This window comes from Scophthalmus maximus, chromosome 6, assembly GCF_022379125.1.
Source record: "Scophthalmus maximus strain ysfricsl-2021 chromosome 6, ASM2237912v1, whole genome shotgun sequence".
Taxonomy (NCBI): Eukaryota; Metazoa; Chordata; class Actinopteri; order Pleuronectiformes; family Scophthalmidae; genus Scophthalmus; species Scophthalmus maximus.
Genome location: NC_061520.1, coordinates 15,073,017 through 15,100,000, shown reverse-complemented (window position 1 = coordinate 15,100,000; position 26,984 = coordinate 15,073,017). Strand labels below are relative to the sequence as shown.

The following is a 26,984-nucleotide window of genomic DNA, read 5'->3' as shown; positions in this document are numbered from 1 at the left end:
CACACACACACACACACACACACACACACACACACACACACACACACACACACACACACACACACACACACACACACACAAAAATGATCTCCTTTTGTTTTGGTTTTCTGCTAACGGACGTCAAAACAGATTGACACAGAAGGAAGATTAGGAACATGAGAAGGGCTCCACTGCGACCTGCAGGTAGGTTAAATGAGCTTCTGCCTCTGACATAGAGGCTAAAGACGTACAGCGCAGAAGACAGAACAAAGAAATGGAGGAAAACTGACGGGGTAAAAAGAGGGGAGCTAATAACTTTCTGCAGAGCTTGAAATGGGGCCCTTTTTGGCAGCGAGCAGTGGAGAAACCGCAGAATGGTGCGACTCTGGAATTGAGGGGTGGAGGAGGCAGAAGGCAGGGTGGGGGGAAGGCAAAGGACAAGGAAGCCGGAGAAAGAGCAGAGGGGCGGGAGAAGAAAAGAAAGGGTGAAGGAGGACGACGATGCAGACGGCAGGTTTTAATCAGCAACAGGCTGTTGGTAATGAGATCACTATCCCACCGCTCTCAGATTGATGTCATGTGAAGCTCTGTGGTGCAGAGAGAGGCATGCAGAGGATGACAGGCATGCATGACATGCTCACTCGCTTGTACGGGGACGGACAAACACACAGGCGTGCACACCAAAAGGCAAAGACGGAGAGTTACAGTCATAGTAAGTCTGGCAAATGCCCACAAACTAATAAACATCGGCACCAGAGCGTGCACACGAACAGGAAACACACAAAGACACAGAGAACTTTTAATGCACCACAGCACCCTGCTGTTAATTTTCTTCAAGCAAGAAAAAGAGCTGACACGAAATATAATCACACCCACACATACACCATAAACACATTTAGGGTCCCAGGGCTCCTTTATGTCTTTTCTGTCTCTCAAACAGCTAAACATGCCTACACACAAAGAACATACTGTACCAGTGGTGAGGGTTGGCTAGACTTGCAGGCAAAGAAAAAAAAAAGAGAAAATGAGGACTAGGGGGAAGACGAGGAGGGAGAGAAAGAGAACGGGTGAAACTCTAGGTAGCAGTTCTCAGTTAGACGTTATTAAGTTTGACACACAACCTGAGAAATTTTGAGGGGGGGGGGGTGCATGTTTAACCATACGTGTACACAAAACTCATTAAAACAATTTTAAAAAGTTATTTAAAAAATTGCAATTGCCAATGCAGATATGCGTGTTTGGTGTTGCTTGCGACTATTGCTGTTTGTGGGCAAGTTGAGAGAGAGAAAGAAAGAAAAGGAGACGGGAATGGAAAAAAGGAGGTTGGGGGTGTACATGTGCATCCAATGAACAGCAAATAGTTTTTCCTTTATAAATGTTCCCCAAAATTCAACCATGATGTCACCATGAACCTGTTGTGAACTCAACTCTGTCAACTACCATTACTGTTCCACTCTCTGCTCCCCGTACCGCTTCACCCCGCTGCCTCTCCATCTCCTTCCACTCTGTCCCCATCTCCTCCCCGAGCTTCCAATCTATCTTCTGCCATACACTGTTGTCTGGCTGCATTTTCCTTTTCAACACACACAACAAACCCCCAAAACACACACACGCACGCACGCACGCACGCACGCACGCGCTGCTCAGGGCCATTTGGAAAGTCTCTGGTATAACAAGGACAGTTTTAATCAGAACAAGCTGGCATATTTTGGCCAAGACCTGCACTTATGGTAATTCAATCAGAAAGGGAGGGGAAAGAGGAGGGGAGAAACTGAAAAGGGGCACACGGAGGGTAGTCGAGTGTGAGACGGGGAAATAAGAAAAACAGAGGGAGGAAAAAGGAGACAGTGGGCGGATGGGAGGGTGAGGTAGGGGTTGAGTGGTTGAAGGAGTTTGATCCACATGTGGAAGCCATTGTCTAATTACTGCAGATATGTATAAGTGTTACTGCCTGCAGGACAGATGGTGATTGGAGGGCGCAGGACTACGAATTTGAGATGACTGGACCGGGGAGAAAATCACGTCAGGTAGTTGGAGGAGGAGGGGAATAAGATCGTGAATCCTGAAACATCTCCCTTTCCTTTCTCTTAAAAATCAGAATTTAAAACAAACTAAACATCCAGCAGGAAAATAAGCATACAGGCTCGTTGTCTTGTTTTATCTCATTTTCTATCACTCTCCTTCTCCGCCTGCTTCTGTTCCTCCGTCAACAAGATTATTTTTCTCTTGCGAGATTACGCACTTGTAACCATTTTCATAGCAGATAGATACCAGGAGAAGACTATTCTCCTCTTTTTTTGGCGCAGTTCCTTTATGCCGTAAAACAGGTCGTCATTTTGCCGGGAGAACGGCATCTAGTTGGCCAAGAGAATAACTATGAATGACTTATAGGGAGTCAATATAAGTGCGTATGGTGTCATTTTTCCATCGCCATTACACTATACAATCAGTTTTAAAATCAGAATGACAAGTTTAAGCCAAAATGCTGCTTTAATCAATCGACCACATCTTTTTTGTTTCATTTGTTTAAAAAAAACAAAAAAAAAAACCTTCAATGTAAGTCTCAGCATTACCTGGGAAACTGGTCCCAGCCAAATAAAACCAAGTGATTAGCACACTACCTCCCATAAAGGGGCAGTTTTGATACAGATTAGACTAACAAGATTTAACTTGTCGACTAATGAGCTATAAAAGTTGCTGGTTGTTTTGTTTGGTGGGCGCAAGGTAAGTTGTTTTTCCAGCTGCTTTCAGTCTCTGTGCTAAGCTAAATGAAGCGGCTGCTGGCTCCGACTACATATTTAAATGACACACATTTGAGCAGTTTTGATCTTCTCATCTGAGTCTCAGATGATGGCAAATAAGTTATTACTGCTATATTTCACCACCAGCCTTGTATCATTATATAATCTTTCTCTAACCAACTGTGATAATCCACATATCAAGGATTAAATGTGTGGTTCATGCCTGGCCACACAGTTTATTCTTATTTACATCTTACCGTAGCACCTGAGTTCAAATACCTGGTGAATGTGATGTTTACCATGTGTTTTTTTCAGTCAGTGAAGTTAACTAAACTAATCACCCACGATGGATTATGAGATACGACTGAAATGGGACGCAGCTACAGCTTCTCCCTCCTTTCTGGAACAGTCTCCTTTCTGTCACACCTCACCTGTCCACTAGTTGACACCACCAAGTTTCCTTTCTCTGTTGAAACTGCCCTCACCAAAAAACACACCCAAAAAAAGGAGGCTGTAGTTAGTGTCCCATGCCGCAAACAACAGTCAGTGTTGGCATCAGTAATCATAACCATGATGTTTAACAAATTAAAACCAAAGTTGCTTTAGTGGACTAAACTCACCTCAACCCAGGAGGTTGGCAGATTGGAACTAACAAGACAAAATAAGATGCCGTGGGTCTGACAACTCAGGAATACTGTCATGATCTCTGTTAATTATAAAAACCTACAGCCATGGGTTAGCAGGTTAAATATATATTTTGTATACAGTTTGTTACTTGTAAGTAGCTTCTCCTTTACTAGTTTGTAGACTGATCTACTAACATGGCTGTAAAGGTTATATGTTGCTCTAGCATAAGTTCCATCAGGAGGACTACTCTCCATGCTCGCTTCAGTCGTACTTTGATTCTCATTCATCCCGCCTGTCGTCCGTGTTTCTTGCTGTCATTATCCGGGCATGTCATTTCAGCGATCAGCAGTAAATCAGCTGGGCTCATCTATCAAATAGCATTGCAACACACCTGCCTTGTCAGCCCATCATCTTGCCGCTGCCTGTTTAAATACGTTTTCTCTCCCTGCCTCAGTCCTCTCATGCTGCTGTTCTGCGTTCCCTCCACCTCCCCGTCCATGCAGACTCATGGGATTCTCCAATCCATCAACTCAGCAAGTCATCAACCACCAGCACCACCAGTGTGTGGACTCCATGGGGGGGATTTACCTGCTGCTGCTCAGGATCGATGCCCTCTGCTTCAACAATATCTCCCCATGGAGTCTAAGCGCCAAAGACTCTAGCAATACTTTGTCATCACATTTAATTCTGTTAAATCTGTAATAAATACCAGTTCTTCATTCACGTGTCTCTCCTGACTGAAATGAAGACACAAGATTTTCATTCCCTCCGTGTGCTAAAACAAAAGTAAATACACTGAACTGTTTGGACACAGTAGTGATGGAGCTGCCGCCCTCAGGATAATCTGGCACCTCTTCACTAGAGGCCACCTGTCAGCAGATCTCAGCAGATCTTGGCTGCCTGCTGCAATATCTGTCTGCCTATCACAAAATGTAAATGCCCTCTGAAGGGTAAACAAGGACAAGTATCAGGCATAGAGACTGCTTTGTTTTGCTTCAAGAGACTAACGTAGTCTCTGAGTGACCTTACAGGCCACAATGCAGCCGACAGTACAACTTCCCCAGGTATCACAGCTCTTGACAGGTGTGTTAGTTCATTTCATGGTGACCATTGGACCATGAATGGTGAGATTAAGATGGGAAATTAAGATGTTTTGGCACACTTACATACTACATGTAGTTTAGCTGAACTTGAGCTGTTTGCTGAAAGAAGAACATCACTACAATGTGTATGTGTGTGTGTGTGTGTGTGTGTGTGTGTGTGTGTGTGTGTGTGTGTGTGTGTGTGTGTGTGTGTGTGTGTGTGTGTGTGTGTGTGTGTGTGTGTGTGTGTGTGTGTGTGTGTGTGTGTGCGCGTGGGGGGGGGGTCTTTATAAGCATTACATCAGAAAGGGGATTTTCAGTGGGTTGCTCAAAAATGCCAAAATAACAGCATCATTAAATTTTAGTTTTGCTTGAGTCATTTGCACTTTCTGGTTTGCTAGTGTTGCCACATAGCTGAATAACAACACAAGTTATTGAAGTAGCTCTGCTAATTGGGCGTTTTGTGGTATTTTGCGATCACAGTTTTGGAAAAATAAATGTTTAAAAGCCAAAAACGTGTAAAATATTAAATATTGCATATATAATCCTGGATCTTTAACCTCCTTTCTCATGGCATGTTAGCATTGCATCTAACATGTTGATCTGATTGTTTAATTCTACCCCTTTACTTCAAATCTGAGGCTGTTGCTATGTGAACCATGGGCCACCAAAATGTGCACAACAGTATCTCTGCAGTGTAAAAAAGAAAATAAAAAGTGAAACCATGGGGGAATGTGTTGCTGACTTGAACTCTTGCCTAAAATATGTCTGGAATATGACACTGTCAACATACAATAATGTAACTGTCAATTGTGAGTTTATCCTCAAAAGCCAGTAGGTGATGGGTGATAGCCACTAGCACAGCTGTATTCATTCTCCCAGGTGCCACTTGGGGCAGCAGCAAGCAGGAATAAGACAGTGGAAAAAAATCTGTTGTAAAATTTGGAATTTCCATAAGTCAGGGTATGTTTTGACAACCCCTTAAAAATATGGAGTCAGCGCAACGCATGCATAGCTGCAAACTTAGCTGGGGAGTTATTGAGGTGTCATTTTTTGTACGGCCCTCCCTATAACTCCAATTAGAGTACCGGTGCTGTATGTCTAATTCCGTCCTCCCTACATCGCTGGTGAAATAAACACATACATCCACACCTATGCTGAAGAGCAGTGGCAGCGGAGATTGATTTTATGGCCTTGTACAACTTCCAATTTGAACCTCGCATAAAAGAAAACTTGGTGAAATGCCCACACAGCTAACTGCAAATGAGCCCAACACCTCACATACATTTACCAATGCTAGCACTGCCACCTAGAGGTGAACGAATAGCCCTGCATCTTTAGAACTATGAATAAGAGGGATAATAGAGAGGGGTGGAGGGATCCTTCTGGCATTATTGTTGTCTGAATAGTTTATAAGGTTTCTGCCAACGTACACATTTTCTACAAAGAAATCTCGACACTTTTCAAAAATAAATACCTTAATTTTCCTTAACGCATATTCATTATATACAACAGTACAATGCCCAAACTGTCAACAGCACCACATGTCCTAAATATGTCTTCATGTCCAGATAACCTGATTCTTTGTTCAGTTCCATGTCGACAACAATAGACACATCTGTCCATCAGGAGTGAGCTGCACATCTTATTTCAACCACAGAGGGGCACTGCTCAATTACTAATGACATCCGTGATGTGTGATGTGAGGTTCAGGGCAGGCATGGGACATCAGGTGTTTCAGAATTATATTAACTTTATATAAAAGTAATACTTATAAATTATCTAAATTCAAGATGATTACAAAATGTTTAGCCATGATGTAATTTTCATATTGTTTATATAAAGCACTTGTTTTCTTATAATATACTTATATTCCCTAACAAAAATAAACAGTTTATAGTGTGAAACTTCTTTTTTAATGATATTCTCATAGATATTCTATATCCTTAAATCCTTTAATTCAGTTAAAGTGGATGAAAAAGAATTATGGAGTCTCCCCTCCTATCAACTGCCTCATGAGTCTCATGCTGAGGAAAATTTAATTATCGATTATATTACATTACAAATTGTTTGAAGCTGGAGCTAGCAATACAAACAAATGTGTATTTATATATTTTCTTCATACACTCTTGGGTCTTTCAGTCTATTACAATGCCAATGGCAAACAGATCACATGTTCTTTTAATGTAAAAATCATTCATTTGGAATTAAATTGTAACTAGCTAAATAAATAAATGAAGAGGACAAATGAACAATTATTGTACTTGAGTATGATAACTTTCAACCACTGATGTCCCATGTTATCAACTTACTGTCCTATTTTACCCTGAGTCATTATCGGCTCTGAGGAGGTTCGAAGAATGTTTTGATGAGAGAGATTTTTTAGAAAACATTGTTAGAGGTCCAAGTAGAGGAAATGCCCCTTTCATTTGATCCTTCGATGTGAATCTGATAAGCAGATGATGTTGAAATATCAAACCGACATGTGACCTCTTAGCCTAGTTCCCCACAAGTTGGACGGCTGCAGTGAGTTTTCCATTCAGCACACCTTACTTGAATAAGACAAAAGGTTGTGAACAAAAACATTCCACCCAGCCCCAGCAACATGACCTAAATTATATATTCTCCAAATGAGTGCCAGCAGCAGGGTAAGTGCTTTTTTTAAAAGGTTTTAGGCAAATTTGGGCTATTTTATTATGATCGTGCTTGTACACGCAGCTCCTGACCTACATTCAGTGTGTCCCAGCCAATCTCTGCCGACATTACGGCTTTCAGCAAACACAATCTGCGGAGAGAAAGGAAACGTGATGGGGAGGAGGCGGAGGGGCGGCGGCAGTCACGGTGAGCACCGCCCTTTCCGCACGTGCGCGTTGCGCCAGGCAAAGATCGTCTATGTTTGACAAAGACAGCATCACTCGTGAGTCGAACACTGCACCGGCTTCTGCTGCGCATGTGGCGCTGGCCATTGCGCAGGCGCACTACTCATGCATGTATAAAGGGCACGTGGACATGCTTTGAAACATTCAGTTTTTATATCTATCTATCTATCTAAAGATAAATAGAATAAAATAAGCACTTGCAGTTATGGCCATATGAAATATACTTTTAAAAAGTCTAAATAAGAATATTTTTTTCACTTGTGCAGCACCGCAATTAAACTGAAATTACACATATATTCATCTGCAATATCTAAATACTGCATTTTTGATTTTGTGACTAATATAGAAAATAATTTGCTTTCCACCTTTGATCCATTTGTTGTTGGTATATTTTTGGAACCCCTAGTGGTTCCAGGTGGTGTTATTGTTTTGTCACTGTTGTAAAGATGCTGCAGTAGCAGTGGGGCTGGTACAGGATGCAGGTACATTTCCTCAGAGCTCCTATGAGGACGTTGTCACCACCACTTTGGGGATAACGGAGGAGAAGAAAGAAGTATGTGCACTGAAGCTACGAGGTATTAACTAGCAGCAGCGTTAACATCACGGCTAACTCAATGCCAGCAGCCTGGCTACTGTCCAAAGCAGAAATTAACCCTAAAAATACAAAATTTGAATAAATAGCCTTGAGTTACACATCCAGTAGCAGGGCCGGCCCAAGGCATAATGGAACTAAGCTTCTGCTTGGGGCCCGCTGGCCACCAGGGGGGCCCCATGCCCACTGTCACTATAGGCACAATACAACCATAGACAGTTGATGGAAAAGGCAGTAGCCTATAAAGTTAAAGATAAAGACAACGTCGCAAAATAAAGACATGCATGCTAGCTAACATTCACCAGCTAGCTAGCCGGGAAACAAGCCTTCGGTTCAGTTGAGGAATCTTCAGCTGACGTTAGCTAGCTCACCATGAGCCAAGAAAAGAAAATGACAGCTAGATTCCACTCAGTACTGTATCACTTTGAACATTGAAGTGAAAATATAACACTGGACCACTATTGTGAGTTGGCTACTTTTAAGACTGAAAACCAAAGAAGCACCAAGGCTGACATTTTTTAAAGGGAAGCAATACAACTACAACTAATTCAATTGATAATAGGTGTTAGAGTTACAGAAGCATCAAACATTGACAATAGTACAAGTGGCTAGGGGCCGGCTCTGTCCAGCAGCATCAATAAGTTGGTTGATTACTTACAGGTCTGGTAGAAATAAGACAAACTCCATGTCGTTTTTGAAGCCTCTCAATGTCCGTCAGAGGTTCACTGTTGTTTCATCTCCTTGTCCTTCTCTTCCATCAGTGGGACTCTTTTTTCCTCTTGCCAGGTTGACTTGTTTTGGTCAATTCTGCCATTCTGGTTACGCAACGGGTGACGCACTTCCTCTCTGCCGTAAATCAAGCCGTCATTTTTTCGAGGGAAACCACGCAGGAGAATAACACGGTGACAGCTTGGAGATGGTGTCGTTTTACAATCGCCATTACACTGTGCGACCAGGCTCTACATCATAATGACAAGTTTGAACCTAAAAGTGGTCTATTCCCATTTTAATTTGAGCAGAACGCGACTCTGTTGACTTGTGTAGGTTGTTACCGGAAGTAAACCGCGTCGCCTTTTCGCGTCGTGCGCTCAAGGGCCCAGCAAACTAAACTGTAGGCCGAGAGCGGTCGGAAAAACGGGGCTGGGAGTGAGACCTCTCGCCTGCTCCTCCCCATCTCTTCCTCGCTTTCCGCCCGCGTATCGCCGAGCCCAGGCGGCTCATTTGCATAAAATGTGTGTCAGTAGGCCAGCGCTGGCTCACATGCCATGCGCACATGCTGGAGAGCTTTAACCAGCATTCCAGCGTCGACCGAGCCCAATGTGCCGTCTCTACGCGGGGCCCGTCGGCCAATGAGCAAGCGAGAAGGTGAAAAAAAAGGGGTGGGGGGGGGGGGGGGGGGGGGGGGAGCGGGGGCGTGCAGCGAGGAGGAGGGGTGAGATGTTCTCAGAGAGCGTGACACACAGAGAGAGAGGGAGCGAGAGACATCCCTGATAGCTACACATCAACAAGCGGGCGGTTGAAGGGACACACAAAAGAGAAAGAGGGGGTGGAGAGAAGAGAAAAAAAAATGGTCACATTTCTCAGACACCTGAAAACGTGCTGGTTATTTTAGGACGCGTGTTGCCTATTGATGAGCGGGTAGAGCTCAGACTACTTCCACTCCGGTCATGTTTGGATGCTGACTTCACACTGCAAGCAGCTGAACGCTCCGGGACCTCTTGTAACTTAGAGAAGCACAACACTAAGTGATAGCTCACTTCTGCCTGGTGCGTCTAGGTGTGCAGACACACCGCGTGCGTCCATCGAACCTGGGGAGCGATCTGATTTATTTACAGATCTGCTCCAATTTCACTTTGAAATCGTTTTTTTTCTTCTTCTCAAAATAGATTTATTTTTTTCCTAAATCGATTTAATTCCCCCCTGGTTGGGTTTTTTCCCAAGAACCCCCAATGCCCTGTGCACACTCGTGTTGGTCTGAGCTTTTGGATACACTCTCTATGCCTTGGCAGTTGATGACTCTTACGCCTATATCAACGAAACTCCTCGGTCAGTCAGTCCAGCAATAACCGACCCAACATTTGAACCGCACGGAACAGGAGAGCAGCAACACCGATCCTCTGGCGAACATGGAGAACAGCCCTGATGGTAAGTTGCCTTCCTGCGGAGCTGTGTGTATTCTTCTTAAAGCCACGGGCAACTGTTACTCAGTGCCATAGACATTGTGGAATGGAGCGAGCAATGCTGCAAACTGAGAAAAAAAAATTGCCACTTCACTGAAATAATAATTCTTATATAGAGCCTTATGATAAGATTTTATAGATTGTGTATTTATGTCTGATTGCATGGGGGGTGAATATCTCTGCTTATGTCGATGGGTTCATTTTAATTTATTTTTAACCCATGTTCATGTACATGTTTAATGTCCAATGCACCTGATATGAATTCAACTGTGAACCTCGGGATGGAAGTGAAACTACTACAGGCCATATCAGACATATCTGCATCCTCCTGTTCAACTCTGGCTGTCACAGCCACGAGCACTGGGGTCGTTACGGTGAACACAGTGCGCATTGGCTTTGGGCGTTATTTGATACATGGCCTCTTGACAAGAGCTCCCGGGCTGCAGGCAGGGCAGGGGACAGTTGGGGCTGGAGGAGACGGAAGTCCTCTCTCGTCAATCATTGCGGCGGACTTCCGACTCTCTCCGCGTCAACACGCTCACGTGAAGCGCGACCCCAGACAACCCCAGACCACCGACCCCTTTCCACAGTAGCGCCTATCTATGTCCACACTCCGGATTTAAATTTTTCACACACACACACACACACACACACACACACACACACACACACACACTGTCGCATCGTGAACAACTTTCCTCAAATGCCCGGAACTGTAGTGACAACTGATGCGTTCAGGGGAAGTTGGGGAGTGCGGAATGTTGCGTTCGAGTGACTGTTACCGAGGCGCATCACACTCGTCCTCCCATGAAACACGTGCGAGTGGGCTCTGTGTCAAGGAGCAGTCACGCCCACCGAGTCGAACAAGTGACCCACACGACATGTGTGCCACATCCGAGCAGGTCATTAAACGCCTCATGCCTTCGGGGCGAGTGTATCATAACGCACGGTGACGTCAGCGGCGATGATCGTCACTGAAATCCGAACAGGAAAATAACAGCAATGGTCCCCGATCGGCATCCACACACGACGCTCGCGTCCTTTCTTCTAGCTCCTCCCACCGCAGCCCGGACAGACACGGGCGTGTTAACGTTGAGAATCACGCGCCTCGGTTTTTCTTTCCTTTTTTTTTTTTTTTCTTCATAATGCAGCTACCCCGCCTCGAGCTGACAGCACGTGTACACAGCCCTGGCCTCAACGTGCCGCGCGTGATTCCCGAACAGCCCGCCCCCTCGCCCCGCGCGCTCCTGCGCCCCGCGCGCTCCCGCGCAGCGCTCAGCCCGCACGGGGATTCCTCTGACAGCTTGGTCAGTGGGTCAGAGGGGTTTTAACAGGCGACTCCCTCATGCTGGCCACTGTGACCGCGTTGACGTTAGTTAGTTAGTTAGTTAGTGAGTTAGTTAGTGACATAGTGCCACTGTGCGTGACTTATTAACATTTGGCTGTAGTCATTCTGGGGTTTGGCCAACCGTCACTAGAGGTTGCCTATCCCTGTGGAACAAGAAACACTTTTCCAAAACATACCATTAGGTAACACTCCTACCAGAGTCCCATTAAATTTTTTACATCACAGCTGTATTTTTTCTACTCTGAGTCCTATATGATATGATAATGTAAAACTTGAAATAAGACAAATAATAACACAAACATTTTTGTGTTCTTGTATTCTGGGGTTTTCTTCAACTCAGAGTTTAAACTCAGAGCTTTAATGGCTTCGTGTAACTATGGTGCTTTTTTTTTTGTTTGCACAAACATTACAAAGTTAAAGCAGCCTAGATGATTTTATTATGGTACATGAAATGATTCAAAGAATGGGGATTATTTTGTGTCTACCTCCTTTTGGCTGAATACATTTACTTTTACAGCAGTCACGTGGAGGATAAACAGTAGATGAGTCATTGACGAAGACCTGAATCGTCGGTGAATCATCCACTTTGAGGGCACTAATCCGACACATGTAATGCGGCCAGCTGCTGCACGTGGGGCGAGGCCATGCTCAGTTGTAAACGTTCACACGAAAATGGGCAGTCTGAAGAGGGAACGTGCGTTCAAAAACCCCTCCTCCCCATGATTTAAGCATGGTGACTGAGTGTACAGTTTGCCTGCCATGCATGTGTATGTCCAAGGGATGGGAGCACATGAGAGCAGAGGTCATGCAGAACTTGAAAAAGGAGGGGCTGTGAAGTGGTCAGTTTATATAGTGGTTTTTATGTGGTTTTAAGTCACATGTTGTAACCTGTGCCGGGGTACAGCAGGGATGGTATTTTCAGAGTTCGCTCTGGCACCCGGTCAAACCAGAGTCCAGGAAATGGTTACAAAGAGACAGAATATGCAATGTTTTTTTTACACCAGAGGGCTGGGGATGTTGATTGTGAACATACAGTGAGTGGGTGGGTCGTGGTGGGTGTGGAGCTCATGTGACACACTCGTCTACAAAGTTGTAGCTTTCTCACATAAACACACAGGAAGCCGCACATGTACAATGTAGCGCTTGTGTGCGAAGTGAGGTCACTGCCCGACTGACACTGGAGCTGCCACCGCACACAAGCACTCAAGGCCAGAGTACCTTGCAGTCAGTGTGGACACGTGTAGGCAGTGGAATTAAGGGGGCACTTAGAGCTAAACAGAAATGCAAGCACGTGTTTTCTCAAGGAGAGAAAGTGCAAGGGACAGATCAGATCAGATCACGATTCAAGGTCCTTTGGAGGAAACGCCAGATAACACTGCCACTACAGAGCAACCACCAGGAACCTGCTTAACAGAACAAAGCATAAATCTGATATAAAGCCACTTGAGAATCTTTGTGTGGTCGTGACCCATTACGTGCGATCATGATCGTCACGATGTGAGTGACACAGTTTCTAAGTGGAGTATCTGAAGGGTGTGGCGGTAAGCAATGCTTTCTTGCATTGGGTGGCATGTTTTTATGCCAAAGTAATTAGACACCTGACATTGTGATCTAATAGAAAATTTTAAAAAGGAGGGCAAACTGTGAACAGAGAGCGAGAAACATCTTTTTGGACCAGGGATATTTATCACAAACATATAAAGTCTTGAAATCATGAATGTCTGCAATAGTAGAAATGATATTTAAATTGTCATATGTCTTAAAATTAAAAGAATGAGGTCAGCCTTAAAAATGGGGAAAAAAGTAAATTAGCTTTGTCTTCTGCTTTGACATCTCAACTCATTCGATTAACTTCCTCCAAAAAAGGAATCATTTGAATGTGTCAAAACAGTGGGCTGCAACAACGTGACTGTTACCCTTTGCACATTTTCTTATGACTCTGAGGAATGCATCAACGTAAGGCATCTGTGCCCCGCTCGCCTCCCCCCTGCGTCTGTAGTCCAGGCATTAAAGCCATCTCTATTCCAAACGTGATCTGCCCTGATGCTTGTTATTGTACTGCTGCTGTTGTCTACACGGGACTGCGCAAAGAGCCTTGTGAGCCGGGCGGGAACTGTGTCAAGAGTCCATGTGAGCTCCCGGTCAGGTGGCTGGCGGTTAGATGGGTCTGCAGGCTCGGAGCCAAATAGGGGAGGGAGCGAGAGGGAGGAGGAGTAGGAGGGAGGTACGAGGGGAGGAGAATACGGCGAAGAAGGGAGGGAGTGGGAGGAGGGAGTGGAGAACAGACTCGGTGCTGAGAGCAGGCAGGCAGGCAGGCAGGCAACTGGCTGGCTCAGCCTGCACGTGAGGGGCAGGCTTTCATCTTGCAGGAAAGAACAGTGTGTGCAAAACAAGGGGGGGTGGAGGGGCATTTCCGATTTGATGTGACATCCCTAAACAAAGGGCACTCTATGTGAATGTATTGCGACTTACATATTATGATGCACACATTGTGCCGTTTTCTATTCCACATGGATTTTCTGAAATGTTTTTACAATAATTTGGAACACGTTTGATTAAATATATATATATATATATATATATACATTGTCTGCTATAGAATGACAGATCGTACAATTTTGCTATAATGCTTTTTAACCAAGTAACACACTGTGACTGTTCGCTGTATGTGAGTGTTTGTTCAACCATCAGAAAAGTTTTTTTTATCATGCCGGGTCATTGCAGAAGCCAAAGTGTCACCTGTCATTAAAAGCAAGAAGCGGTTCCACTGTCATCTTGACAGTTGGCATGACAAAGTGCATTTCTTTATCTGATGTTTGCCAGATTCGAAACCAAACAAGTTTGTACAGACATCCAAGTCAGAGTTGTTGTGATTCTAGCTGTGACAGTTTCTTCTAATTTATCAGTTCACATTTCTGTGGTCGCAACATGTCCAGGGTTTTCCAGTGCGTTTGTGGAAGTCTGCCCAAGTACGCACACTGAAGCAAAGTACATCTATTGCGTGTGAACACCGAACCCGGATAAGGATCAGTGAACTCAGTGTTCGTCTCTGTTCTTCCAGGTGGTGTTATCTTATACGCTGGCTCGTCTGGCAGCGCCAGCCCGAGTCCTGGCAGCCCGTCAAGTGGATACCAGACCCAGTCGCCCTCCTCCCACTCGCAGCCTTCATCCCCAGAGGGTGTCTCCTTTCAGGAGATTGGAGACCTGAGGCAGAGAGGGGAGCGAAGGGGAGGAACCCCTTCCCCGAAAATGGTCTTCCAGTTTCCCGAAGTAAACAATGCTCCAGTTGCCCAATTGACAACGGCAACCTACAACCAACCCACCGTGGCCAAAAGACATTGCAGTTTCACTGGCACATTCACCAGTGAGTACCAACTAATTTCATCCTCTCCCCTATATGTTTACATGCCAGCAGTTTGGCGTTGTATTCCCCATTTCTGACGACGGATGTTTTTGCTTCGTTCACAGAGACCGGAGGTATGGTGCTTCTGTGCAAGGTGTGTGGAGACATCGCATCTGGGTTCCACTATGGTGTGCACGCCTGTGAGGGCTGCAAGGTGAGACGCAAACAGAGATAGCATCATGTTCGCCATTTCATTGTTCAGTGGGTGCACACACACACACACACACACACACACACACACACACACACACACACACACACACACACACACACACACACACACACACACACACACACACACACACACACACACACACACACACACACTGCTGCCAAGACAGACGTGCTCTAAATGTTTTGCTCTTCTTGTGTCATCTGCAGGGATTCTTCAGACGCAGCATTCAGCAGAACATCCACTACAAGATGTGTGTGAAGAATGAAAACTGTCACATCATGCGCATGAACAGAAACCGGTGCCAGCACTGCCGCTTCAAGAAGTGTCTCTCCGTGGGCATGTCCAGAGATGGTGAGAATCAACATTAATGTTGTTTAGACATATGGGGGGGTCTCAGTGTAGAGGAGAGGATTTAAATGTTGAACCCTCACAAAAAGTCAAAAATGTAATCCTGTAGTCGTTTTTGATAAAAGGGAGGATTCCATAGCTGAAACAGTTCTTAAGCAGGTCACACTCCTCATCACAAAAATTCATTTTTTCTTCATATTCTTGCCTCTTTTTCCCCTCTCCACTCTCCTCCTTTTGTCTTTTGTTCCCCTCTGTCTCCCTCTCTCCTTGCCCTCCTGTCTGATTTATGGCATGAGGAGCTTGAGAGTCCCAGTGGTCATCAGTCAAACAGAAACTGTGTCAAATGTAGTTTATTATGGGAAATTGGGGCACAGAGTTGTTGGTTGCCCCCTGTGTTCACCAGGACACCAGGTCGTACCTATTGCTGTTTTTCTTAACACTGACATTTACAAAAATCCATTTCAGACATAAAGTAATTCTATCCTGTTAATCATATAAATAATAATAATATTACAGCAGCTAAACTGCTGTACTGCATTGTTTCACCGCAGGAGTCTGACCTCTAGGGATATGATGAAACTAGGTGATGATAAATCATGGCTTTCTGGAGCAAATATTTTTAGTTGACCCAAAAAAGCCAAAATGAGGGAGTTCAAAATCACCTGCTACTCCATCAGATTGCAACAGGAAAATGCAAACAAATTAAATTATACAGAAATTTAAATGTTGATTATTGGTTCGACCCAAGCCCACAGCAACAATGCTATACTTTCGATTTTCATGTCTTGGCAACATGATATTTTGAAATTTTTCATCATCACGTTTTTCCCCTCACCTTCAGCCCTTCATCTCTTCACCTCTCCTACCTGCCTCTCTTGTCTCATTGACCTTGCCACCATTCACTCACTCACTCCACTAATGACATCATGTTCAGTACTGTTGACCCAGTGACCTACTTCCACAGGAACAGGGAGAAAGAAAGAGAGGGAAGATGGGGGAGGAGGTGGTGTAGCATACAGCAGTACTATAAATAGGGCTATCAGTGGAGGTGCTCTATTGAAGAAGGGGGGAAGGGAGGATTGTAAAGGCTGGAGAGGAAGATGAGGCAGGCGCATGAGATGAAGGCCTTCGTGTCTGTATTCTGGTGAAACAGCAGTGTCGGAGAGACACTACCCTAGAGACAGATCATGTGGTTTGGGGATTGGTTATGCATGTAGAGATTACAGGGGATTGTCAGATGCTAAATTCATATTAGAGCAAGAACAAAGTGTTGTGTTTCTTTACACTTTTTGAATGGGGAAAATCATTTTGATGTCAGTAAATGCTAACAGGGAATGCTCTCTTCTTGCTGTTCTTTTTCAGCTGTGCGTTTTGGCCGTATTCCCAAACGGGAGAAGCAGAGACTGTTGGACGAGATGCAGAGCTACATGAACAGTCTCAATGAATCAGCTTCCATGGAAATGGAGGTGTCGCCTCCCGCCGACGCCCTCGGCAGTTCCCAGAACCAGGCGAACGAGGGCTCCATGTCGCAGTCTTACCAGAGCAGCTTAATGAACTGCGACGAGAAGCCTCTCAAGATGGCCTCCCACAACAAAAACGTCTGCACTTCCTCTTTCCAGAACAGATCGGTACAGGAGCCTGCACTGTCGCACCCAGCGACCCCAACGCAGCACACAGTTAAGGGGGAGCAGGCAAACCTGACATCAAGCTACCATGTCCCCACACACTGCCCCGTCGCCCACACCAACAATGAAAGCTCCACTAATACTAATGTGGACAATGCCAAGTACTTCTCCTCCAATCAGAATCAGTGCCCCGTCAGTGGCCACCTATCACATCAGTCCTACACAACCAATCAGAACAGTTTCCCAGCCGGTGATTCCCAGAACCAAAACTCCTGCCCCTGGAAGCTGAATGGAGGTGCCAAAGTGCTGGTGAGCCTTTTTTTTTTACTTATGACATATTCACATATATAATATATATCAAATTAATGGGATTAATATAAAGTATCTAATCCTTCTCTTGTTCTCTTCCTTCTGTTTCTTGCAGGCATGTCCACTCAATTCATGTCCTGTGGCTCCGGCCAGTCGGTCCAGTCAAGAGGTGTGGGAGTCTTTCTCCCAGTGCTTCACCCCTGCTGTCAAAGAAGTGGTGGAGTTTGCAAAGAGCATCCCAGGCTTCCAGACGCTCAGCCAGCATGATCAGGTCATGCTGCTCAAATCTGGCACCTTCCAGGTACTTCAACATAAAATGAATTTTATTGGCAGGTTTTTCTTTTCCTGCTTTTAATTTCACTCTGAGCTCTGATTGGGTTTTCTGATGCTAAACTGGCCTACCTCTGTCCACAGGTCCTGATGGTGAGGTTCTGCTCGTTGTTTGACGCCAAGGAGAGGACGGTGACCTTCCTCAACGGGCAGACGTACTCACTGGCATCACTGAGAGCTCTTGGCATGGGCCACTTGCTGGACGCCATGTTTGATTTCAGTGAGAAGCTCGGATCGTTGGGTCTGGAGCCAGATGAGATGGCTCTTTTCATGGCTGTGGTGCTCGTCTCAGCTGGTAAGACTCCCCCACATGCACCCTGGCTCAAACTGTATGCAGTCACGTTTCCTCACACTGTATGCAGTCACGTTTCCTCGTGTCTAACCCCACTTTTTCCTCCCTTTCTTCAGACCGCTCTGGTATAGTGGACATGGGAGCAGTGGAGCTGCTGCAGGAGAATCTGATAAAGGCACTGCGCTCTCTCATCACCAGTCGCCGCCCAGACGACAGCACCCTCTTCCCAAAGTTGCTGCTTCGTCTGCCCGACCTGCGCACCCTTAACAACCAGCACTCTGATAAGCTCTTGGCTTTCCGCATTGATCCCTGAGTTCAGAGGATCCTGCAGCCTACCGAGGTATCTGCTGTGGGGAACCTCCCAGCTCCCCATGCATGCCAGGTCTCCCACACACACAGTGCACTGGCCTCTGCATGATGGATCGTGGGAGCTGTGCCAAGAGGGCTGCTGTGAGAGAGTGGATGCACAGCAGGAGGCAGAAGCTCCTGAACTCAAACTGATCTCTTCTCCAGTTGCTTCCAGGATCGCTCAAAAACAAACTGTTAAAAACATAGCCGGTGTTCTTCCTTGGGTTCTTCGAGTCAACATCAAACCACCAAGTCATTACCTCTCCCTCCTGGAGTTTTGTCTGAGACTGTTTCTGTTCTGAAGACCAAAAAGAAAGAGGGCTTCTAGTTCCTCACCAGACTTTGTCCTTCCGTCGAAGCTTACAAAGCCAGCAGGGAGGAAGCACAAACTCTTTCCCAGAAAAACAATGTGCAAACATTCACCAACAATGATTTCGTACTGTAAATTCATGCAACAAGTGTAAAATGCACTTTCCATACATTGAGAAACCTCTTGCATCACTATATAATATAGCAATAGAAATGTCCATCACAGTTAGGAGGACTGTTTGTGTTTGCCCTGTTGAAATGACCTAAGCTATTTTCACAACATGTCATCATGTGGGAAATTTATATAAAAAAAATAACTCATCTGTGACTGAGATATAAGACATTTTTAAGAAATGAGTTGCGTTGTATTTGTAAGCGGTAATCAGGGAGACATTTTTGGTAATTTCCAACCGTGTCTGATGGGTTATATGTTAAGGTGTTCTGTTGTATATTTTGTATATAACCTTTATTCTTGATGCGTACCCTCGCTAGTTTGCAGATTCTTGCATATGTAAATTAAATTAGTATTGAAATTATTGTATGATGTCACACATAATAGATTGCTCTACCGACTGCAGAGAAAGCAGCATTTGAACCATGTGTTCTGAGTATAAGCTTTTTATTTGAAGATATATAAATGAAATAAATGTATTGTCGACCGACTGCATCACCTTGTGAATATTTTGTAAATGTTTTATGGTGACAACATAGAGTACCATTATTAAATAACGTTATATATCAGTTTTCCTTGTGCTGAGATTTTTTCATTTTCTTTCTTAATGTGATCAGCATTGGCGATGCACACTCAGGGGGCCGTAGCCTAGCAACAGAAGCAATCAGCCAATCACGTGCCGGGGTCTCAGAGCCATTAGGGGCTTTATTACTAACAAGACACATCACTTGATTTTTGAGTGTGTGATAACAAGTTAATGTAATTTCGAAGAGTGCCACGCTTCAATAAACACAACGTAACGGTCCCAGGGACTTTGTGTGGAGCAGAGTCGCAACTGAAATGGATTCTGTTTGGTATATGCAAATCTGACATTGAAAAGACAGTTGTGCAGTTGGTCAATTTGGGAGTTGCACGTGCAAATTCTCTGGGGGGTGAAGAGTTAGGGTTTAGACAAAACAAAGAGTCCTTGTTTGGGAACATTTTCACATCAACAAATACAGCCGTCAGAAGCCTCCACAGTGGCATGTGTGACCCCATCCGTGTTTGCTGATGTTATTGAATGTGTCTGATTTGTTATGTAGATGAATTATAGACTTGTATAATACTGCCAATGTCAGACACGTACACGTGTTGTGTATTCGGCAGAATGGCACAGGTCCACTATCATTATTCCAGTCTCCTAAATGTAATTATGATTGACATCTCAACAGGTAGGATATGTAGAGTTCAAACATTCAAAAGAAACAGTGACTCTGACACAGCAGGCCCCCCCCCCCCCCCCCATGAAAACACAGCCAAACTTTTACAGTCAATGCTGCATTAGAAGAAAGAATTCTTTGGAAGTCTTTGATAGGAGGAGCTTTAGTCTCTTTTGGTCATCAGACACAACTAAAGTTCCGGTACATTATGTTGAGGGCTTCACATGCCATCTACTGGACAGGATGGAAACAACAGGGTGGTGGTGGGGGGGGCTGGCAAGGATGTTATGAAAGAGACTTTAGTACCTTTTTTGGAGTTGGACTGAAATGTTAGCATTTAACTTTTTTTTCACTTCAATTTCTTTCTTTAACTTTTTACTTTTACTGTGAACCCCAGCCTTCAAGGTCATAGGAGAGTCCCAAATTGCAATTTGAACATTTTTCAACACCCTAAATTGGTAAAAGAAAAACAAAAAAACAATAATAATAACAAAGATCATCTGAAATCTCTCAAAGGTCCAGTGCAAAGACTGAATGGACCACGTGGCGAGACCGGTTACTCATGAACAGTAAGTTTCTGTCCTGTGACTCTGGTAAAAAATGACCTGTTTTTCTAAGTCACTTTAGCATATGCCTTCACTTCTTTGCACTCATAATTATTACTGTTACTAGCATATAAGTAATGATTTAAAAACCACCTGAGTTTGCATGAGTCCAACACTCTGCTCAATTAAGTTTTTGCACTGTCACTTCACAACTATATACAACTCAGCCATTTTGGTATTATCTAAGTAATAATAATTTGTGGAGTCTATTCAAAATGGCTCCGTTGTTTTTCTCACCATTAGGATTGTTTTAATGAGTTGCTGTTGGTTTTTGTTTATCTGCTGCAAACAAAATGTTTAAAAACCAATGAAAGAAGTTCAAATTCTTTTTTTCTTCTTTTTTTTACCTCGTTGGATAAGAGTGTTGGGACTGAACAGTGTGTGTGGATTGTGTGTTGTCATAACACATCCTCTCGCTCCACGACTCAAAGGAAAAGGAACAAATTAGACTATGAGACCTCAACCGTTTCATTCATGTCACTTTACTACTTTGTGTTTGACTGTGTATGAATTACTGTACTGTATATGTGACGCAGATCTAAACTCGCCGCATAAGGAATATTGCGTTGCCTTCTGGCGCCATCTAGTGGCCACTAGAAGGAAGGAGCACATAAGAGCTGGACGAAGTTATGGCACATATTCTTTTTGGCTTTATATGTATCAGACTGAAAGTAATGTACAAATGTGAAAACAATGTGAAAGTTGAAAGGGGTCAATCCAAGTGATGAACCCACTGAGAATTATATCCTGACTGTCACTCACTGAAATGGGGGTCACTGAATAAAAAGCTCTCAAAGCTCAATGTACACAGCTCGTTGCACCATAGTGACGAAAAAGGTTCCTAATGCAGGTTTTTCCTCATTCCCTCATTCATTCCATCCAGCGCTGTTGATTAAGGCTTTTATCTCGACATTTTAGACACTAGTGCTGTATTGGTTTATTCTGATCGTACTCATCAGCCTATATTGCCTCCAGGTTTCCGGTCTGTATGTCTTACCAACTAATATTCTGTAGCAAGAAAGTCATTGATGTTATACTTGTATAAAAACGCAGCACTGCTTCATGCACAGTGAATGAGTGAGAGTTTGAACGAATGGGGCACTGGTTGTGTGAATTCAAACAAATGAAATTTCCAGATAAACGTCATAATAGGATGATGTCATCAGTGGTAAACCGGACACACAGCGGGGTACATAGCAGACATTTTACACTATGATGACTATGATCATGGATTATAGCATGGGAAAACCTTGCAATGTGATCAGTGTTTTTTTATGAACTTCCCTAAAGATTGTGAGAAAAGCCACTATAGACAATCACATTTCTTTTAAAGAATATTACGTCTAACTGTGTATTTGTTAAAGCTGTACACAGTAATGGTAAAATGAAGATACGTACAAGTAATGGGTCTACAAGTGGTACAAGTAGATCACAGGCACAGACGGCTTTCTGGTAAATCCATTGTTGTTAAGGTAAAGTGTTTTGCTCAGTAAAGTAACTTAACTTCCATCTCATAAGTCTCTTACACAAAAGGATGAGATCAGGTTCATTTGACCTGTCTTGCTAAAAATATTAACCAACAAATATTACATAACAAAGACACAAATACACAACTGTCTGCAGTAGGTCTGGTTGTTTCAGGATCCCAATAATCCACACACATGAAATGTATGGTCGTGTGTGAGACTCATGAGGCCAGTCCACATTGAAAGAAGTATAAACCAGCTGTACATGTGTTTCCTTTTTGTTGTCAGTAGACGACGAACAAGTTCACAATCGCGAATAAAAACACATATTTACATACACTAGGCGGATTATTAAATATCCCTACAACTGTGTCTCCCACTTTCCTTCAAAGTGGAGCAAAAATAGCTGTGCAATGCACATGTAATTCAAATATGTAAGTCCTCTGAGTCACTGCGGTAAGAACTCGGACGATTATCTGCCCTGGAACACTGTCGAGAGGGTTTGTGCCTGAAAAGAGACGCGTCAATGGCTCCCCTGTTTAAGCAGCAGTGGTACAGTCTGGCTTTGTGTCAGTGTGTTGGGACGACCTGGACACTTCCAGAACATCCTCATGTGGCCGCGGACAGGGGTGGACAGGGATCAGGGTTAGGGAGAGATTAACCACACGGAGGTCCATAAAGCCTCAGTGTAATCCGCACGCCGCACAGTCAGACTCAGAGCAACAACAACTCCACCAACGACACCTTGCTCACAAGTCGCTGTGTGTTGGACCAAGCGTAGACAATTAAACAAGACGAGACCTTTTTAAAATTTGGGATTTAAAAGACTTCAGATCAATCGTGGGCGTCATCAGAATCATAAAGGAGCAAAAAAGGGAATAATCATGAAAAAGGGAAAGGTACGTGATTTAACTTTTCTCCCTCTACAGTTCTCGAGGTTGTTGTTTCAACTGTGATGGATGAGGATGATTTTAAAATTTCCTATGGGTCCTTAAATGAGAGAGGCGCAGATTACAACGTCGTGGCTCCTCGGTTTCTGAACTCTTTTTGATGGCAATATCACAGCCAAGTTCAAAAATCATATTGCTATTTGAGTTAATATTTGCGCGTCTGTACTTCAACTATGGCAGACCAGACAGCGCTGGCTGCTCAAAGATGGAGGCCCATCACATCCATCCTAATCCTTAGAACCAATCAAACATGGAAGCTGTTTTTTTTTTGGGACAAATCTGTTACAGTGCTGCGTCAACTATGTGAGCGTGTAAGTGTTTTTTTATACACTGCATAGAGAGAGTATAGACAGCTGATTATATACAGCCAATGACCCTGCTGACCCGAATTACATCCCAGCAGGTGAACGACGACATTGAGCCGCCCAGCTACCAGGTGGCAACAGCAGGTAAAGAGCAACAGCTCAGTAGTTTGACATCTTCTTTTTAGTTTAAGATGCATCAACACTGACTATCACGTCTTCACGTTTCACCAGACTTACCAAAAAAGTTGGAACAAAATAAGTCATATTCATTCCAATTATTACTTATCATAACACTGCACCTCATTCAAGTTTACAAGTTGTGACTTTTGCAAAAAAAAAAGTATCTGATTCTCTGTTTCTGCGAAGATTTAAGAATGAACAAGTCTCCTTCCTGCCTCTTTCTTCAGACTATGAGGAGATGCAGGCTCAGTTCTCCTGGGACGACAAGACCATCCGGCGAACCTTCATCAGGAAGGTATCTGAGAAAAAGGTGTATTAAAAAGAAATGACAGTGATGCAGAGAAGTACATTGTATCACGGTCACACTGTATCTCGTCCCGCAGGTCTACGCCATTCTCATGGTTCAGCTCCTTGTGACCGTGGCCATTGTTGGTCTCTTCACATTCTGGTATTTCTTCTGCTCATCTGCACTAAGTATCATTCACAAAAAGAGTTTGACCTCTCTGATCAAAGTGTGAATTGCTAATGACTTCATTCGCTCTTCACGTCTACAGCGCACCTGTGAGGTTTTTCATCCAGACCCATCCTGGCTTGTACATGGCATCTTAGTAAGTGTGATCCTCACGTCACGACTTGCAGCGCGTGATACATCAGGTGTTTCATACACGTTATTTTTTGAATCTTTGTTTCATCCTTTCTCCCTTGTAGTATCATGTTCTTCTTCACCTACATCGCGCTGTCCTGCTGTGGAGATCTGAGGTGACGTGTCTTCGCACTCTAAATGATCACACAATTGTTCACGACGGTAGACACAGGACGCTTGCTCTAATACCAATTCATAAACATATGGTTTTCTGTCCGACCTGAACAGGAGGCAGTTTCCCTGGAACATCATTCTGCTGGTTCTCTTTGTGAGTATTTCACAGCATGCTGAAATGCAGCGCGGTCTTTACACACGCCAATGATGGCTTTCTTTCCTCTTCCCCTCGCAGACTTTGAGCATTTCCTTCATGATGGGATTTGTGTCAAGGTGAATATGTTTGAGACACTGATTTTTTTTTCCCAACAGCAACGATAAAATAACTTTGTAAAATATAGGTGTTTTACTCCTCCTGCAGCTTTTACAACACCAAGTCCGTGTTGCTGTGCCTGGGCATCACAGCTCTGGTGTGTCTCTCTGTCACCATCTTCAGCTTCCAGAGCAAGGTGAAGAGCTCATCACAGCTTCACACTTTTCGGACAACAAAACAGAAATGCCGTTACAGTGAGATGAATCCGTCGTGCGATTCTTTTGCTCTTCGCCTGTTGCAGATCGATGTCACGTCGTACCAGGGCGTCCTGTTTTCCCTGTGCATGGTCATGCTTCTCTGTGCCATCACCATCTCCATCGTTGTGCCCTTTGGATACGTAAGTTCACCCGTGCCAGTCGGATCCATTCAGCCTTTCTTGGAGAAAGTCTAAAATAGCAGTGATTAATGGCGAGTTAAACAACAGTTGCAGGTTAATGCCTCAGGCGCTGGCTGTACTGTACATGGGCGCGCGTCAGGGGATTAGCCCCACAGATCATCTGAGCAAAGCACATTGCCGTGGTTCTTAAATTAACATCCAGCTCTTAACGCTGCTTTGTCTCGCAACACAGGTTCCCTGGTTACACGCTCTTTATGCGGTGACAGGAGCCGTCCTCTTCACTCTGGTGAGAACCAGATTCTTGATCATATATATATATATATATATATATATATATATATATATATATATATATATATATATATATATATTTGAACATCACCGAACACTGAAAATCATTTTTTCAGTGTTCATTTTTTTTCTTAACTTCTTTCTTTCTGCCACAGTTCCTGGCATTTGACACTCAGATGCTGCTAGGGAACAAGCGCTACTCCATAAGTCCGGAGGAATACATTTTCGCCACCCTCAGCCTCTACCTGGACGTCATCTACCTGTTCAGCTTCCTGCTGCAGCTCCTGGGAGGAGGCCGCTCGTGAAGAGCCTGATCCACCCCATCGTACACCTGAACCGTTTAAACTCTCAGACCACCTAGGATTTGTTCCTCCCGTGCTCAACATGAGCACGGGAGGAACACGAGCATTAAATTGACCCCAAGAGGTGGGGTAATTTCTGATGAATTACCCCACCTCTCTTTTTAAAACATGCATTGAAGCTGAAAGCAAGTGAGAGTAATCGGTTCGTTCCATGCTTTTGGTTTTGCAATCTTGTGTGTACAATCTTGCTGCTGGTTTGGTCCCGACATCGCCTGTGTCATACCTCACTATAGCTGTTCACTGTACTCTGGCCATTCCTGTAAATCTGGTTTTGTGTTACCGAAGGGTCGGCTGCCGTCCTCGCTGTCCCACAGTGCGTGTTCACACAGTCATTAGGCCCATCAGTGGACAGAAGCAGCCACAGTCACAGAGTTGGGACTCTGTTTTTTTGTCTCCATCACTGAGCCAAAATGGAAATCTGCACTTTGAAGCTCAGCAGGGTTGAGCTTGTTATAATAGCCGAGTGTTTCACAAGCTGCACAGATAAGGCTTGTTTTACACTTGTTTGTTTTTTTAATGCACGGCATCATAAAAATGAATGTTTTAATGTTTGTGTTTGTGTGTGTGTGTGTGATATATCTGAAGCTCACAAAGTCCAACCTCAAAGGGAGAGTGTGACAGTACTTTCTGTCATTAAAGATGCATTTTCTCAGTGACTTGAATGTGGCCTTTGGGATGTGATAGAAAAGCCGATGATCAGAGTGTGAACCGTAGAAATGTTTTACCTGTACAGTAAATTTACCTGGACACATGTTAATATTTTTTACAAAGACATTGAGGCTGTGTACATTCAATATTGTCATCATTAAAATAAACCTAACTCATGAACAGTGGTGTGCCTGGCTTGCATGTAAAAGACGATAGATGTCATTACTGCAGTTCTGTGTTATGACATTCAATCATTTCTGCACAACTCTGTGCCGAGACCCCCAGATTTACCTCAACTGCCTCAAGATCTTTGCTTTGACTCCACCGATCTGCTGAGATATCATGGCAACCAGGCCAAACAATTTGTATCAGGTCACAGTGACCTTGACCTTCTGATCAGAACATCTGTGAGTGTTTTTGAATGTTTGTGCCAAATCTGAAGAAACCCCTTCGAGGCTGTCTTGAAATATTGCATTCAAGAGGCCAAAATGTGTTTTGTGAGGTCACAATGACCTTAGCTCAACTTAAGAGTCAAAGGGAATATTTATGCCAAATGAGTGTTTCTTATTTTTGTCCTCTGCCCAGAGCCGCATGTCTCCTCACCTCTCACACCTAACATGCCTAACAGGGCACTTCTTCACCTGATCTCCTACACTTTGTCCTACAGAACATATTGAGCTGTCGGTTCTTAACCCTCCCATAATAGTCAGGGTTCAGTAGCAATTTCTGCTCTAACATGCAACATAAACATCTTTTTTTGAATCTTACTAGGAAAACTTGGACCCTTGAAACAGGATGTGAGGACCCAGCTGCCGCAAACAGGCAATGAAAG

General features: G+C 44.1%; 3 protein-coding genes across 5 annotated transcripts in view; 2 read left to right on the top strand and 1 right to left on the bottom strand.

The window, feature by feature from the left end:
- The window catches only part of LOC118309728 (retinoic acid receptor gamma-A-like), a 44,583-nt gene extending 35,359 nt beyond the window's left edge, over positions 1–9,224 (bottom strand). The window contains exon 1 of the mRNA XM_035632185.2: positions 8,559–9,224. The gene's annotated coding sequence lies outside the window, so the exon portion shown is untranslated. The remainder of the gene's footprint in view (positions 1–8,558) is intronic.
- A 135-nt stretch (positions 9,225–9,359) lies between these two features.
- Positions 9,360–19,308, top strand: LOC118309557 (nuclear receptor subfamily 1 group D member 2). Its single transcript, XM_035631823.2, has 8 exons — positions 9,360–10,045; positions 14,490–14,792; positions 14,897–14,985; positions 15,213–15,357; positions 16,717–17,288; positions 17,404–17,589; positions 17,703–17,913; positions 18,027–19,308. Exons 1-8 carry the CDS (start codon positions 10,027–10,029, stop codon positions 18,221–18,223), a joined length of 1,722 nt encoding a protein of 573 aa, XP_035487716.1. The 5' UTR covers positions 9,360–10,026; the 3' UTR covers positions 18,224–19,308.
- Positions 19,309–20,236: 928 nt separating this feature from the next.
- Positions 20,237–26,977, top strand: faim2b (Fas apoptotic inhibitory molecule 2b). 3 transcript variants are annotated; one of them, XM_047332944.1, is made up of 12 exons: positions 20,237–20,507; positions 23,360–23,408; positions 23,672–23,739; positions 23,828–23,892; positions 23,999–24,052; positions 24,153–24,203; positions 24,316–24,355; positions 24,437–24,474; positions 24,563–24,650; positions 24,756–24,851; positions 25,084–25,137; positions 25,298–26,976. In XM_047332944.1, exons 3-12 carry the CDS (start codon positions 23,683–23,685, stop codon positions 25,445–25,447), a joined length of 693 nt encoding a protein of 230 aa, XP_047188900.1. In that variant the 5' UTR covers positions 20,237–20,507; positions 23,360–23,408; positions 23,672–23,682; the 3' UTR covers positions 25,448–26,976. The 3 variants fall into 3 exon arrangements, with proteins under 3 accessions (XP_047188900.1, XP_035486289.2, XP_035486288.2); XM_035630396.2 differs by lacking the exon at positions 20,237–20,507 and adding an exon at positions 22,634–22,908 and having other exon boundaries at positions 23,363–23,408; positions 25,298–26,977; XM_035630395.2 differs by lacking the exon at positions 20,237–20,507 and adding an exon at positions 22,635–22,908.
- The last annotated feature ends 7 nt before the right edge of the window (positions 26,978–26,984 follow it).

Coding starts and splice junctions, on each gene's coding strand:
- LOC118309557 (XM_035631823.2), top strand. Junction 14,986..15,212: donor ACGCCTGTGAGGGCTGCAAG/GTGAGACGCAAA, acceptor TGTCATCTGCAG/GGATTCTTCAGACGCAGCAT. Junction 17,914..18,026: donor TGTGGTGCTCGTCTCAGCTG/GTAAGACTCCCC, acceptor CCCTTTCTTCAG/ACCGCTCTGGTATAGTGGAC.
- faim2b (XM_035630395.2), top strand. Junction 24,053..24,152: donor GGCTTGTACATGGCATCTTA/GTAAGTGTGATC, acceptor TCTCCCTTGTAG/TATCATGTTCTTCTTCACCT. Junction 24,651..24,755: donor TCTTCAGCTTCCAGAGCAAG/GTGAAGAGCTCA, acceptor CGCCTGTTGCAG/ATCGATGTCACGTCGTACCA.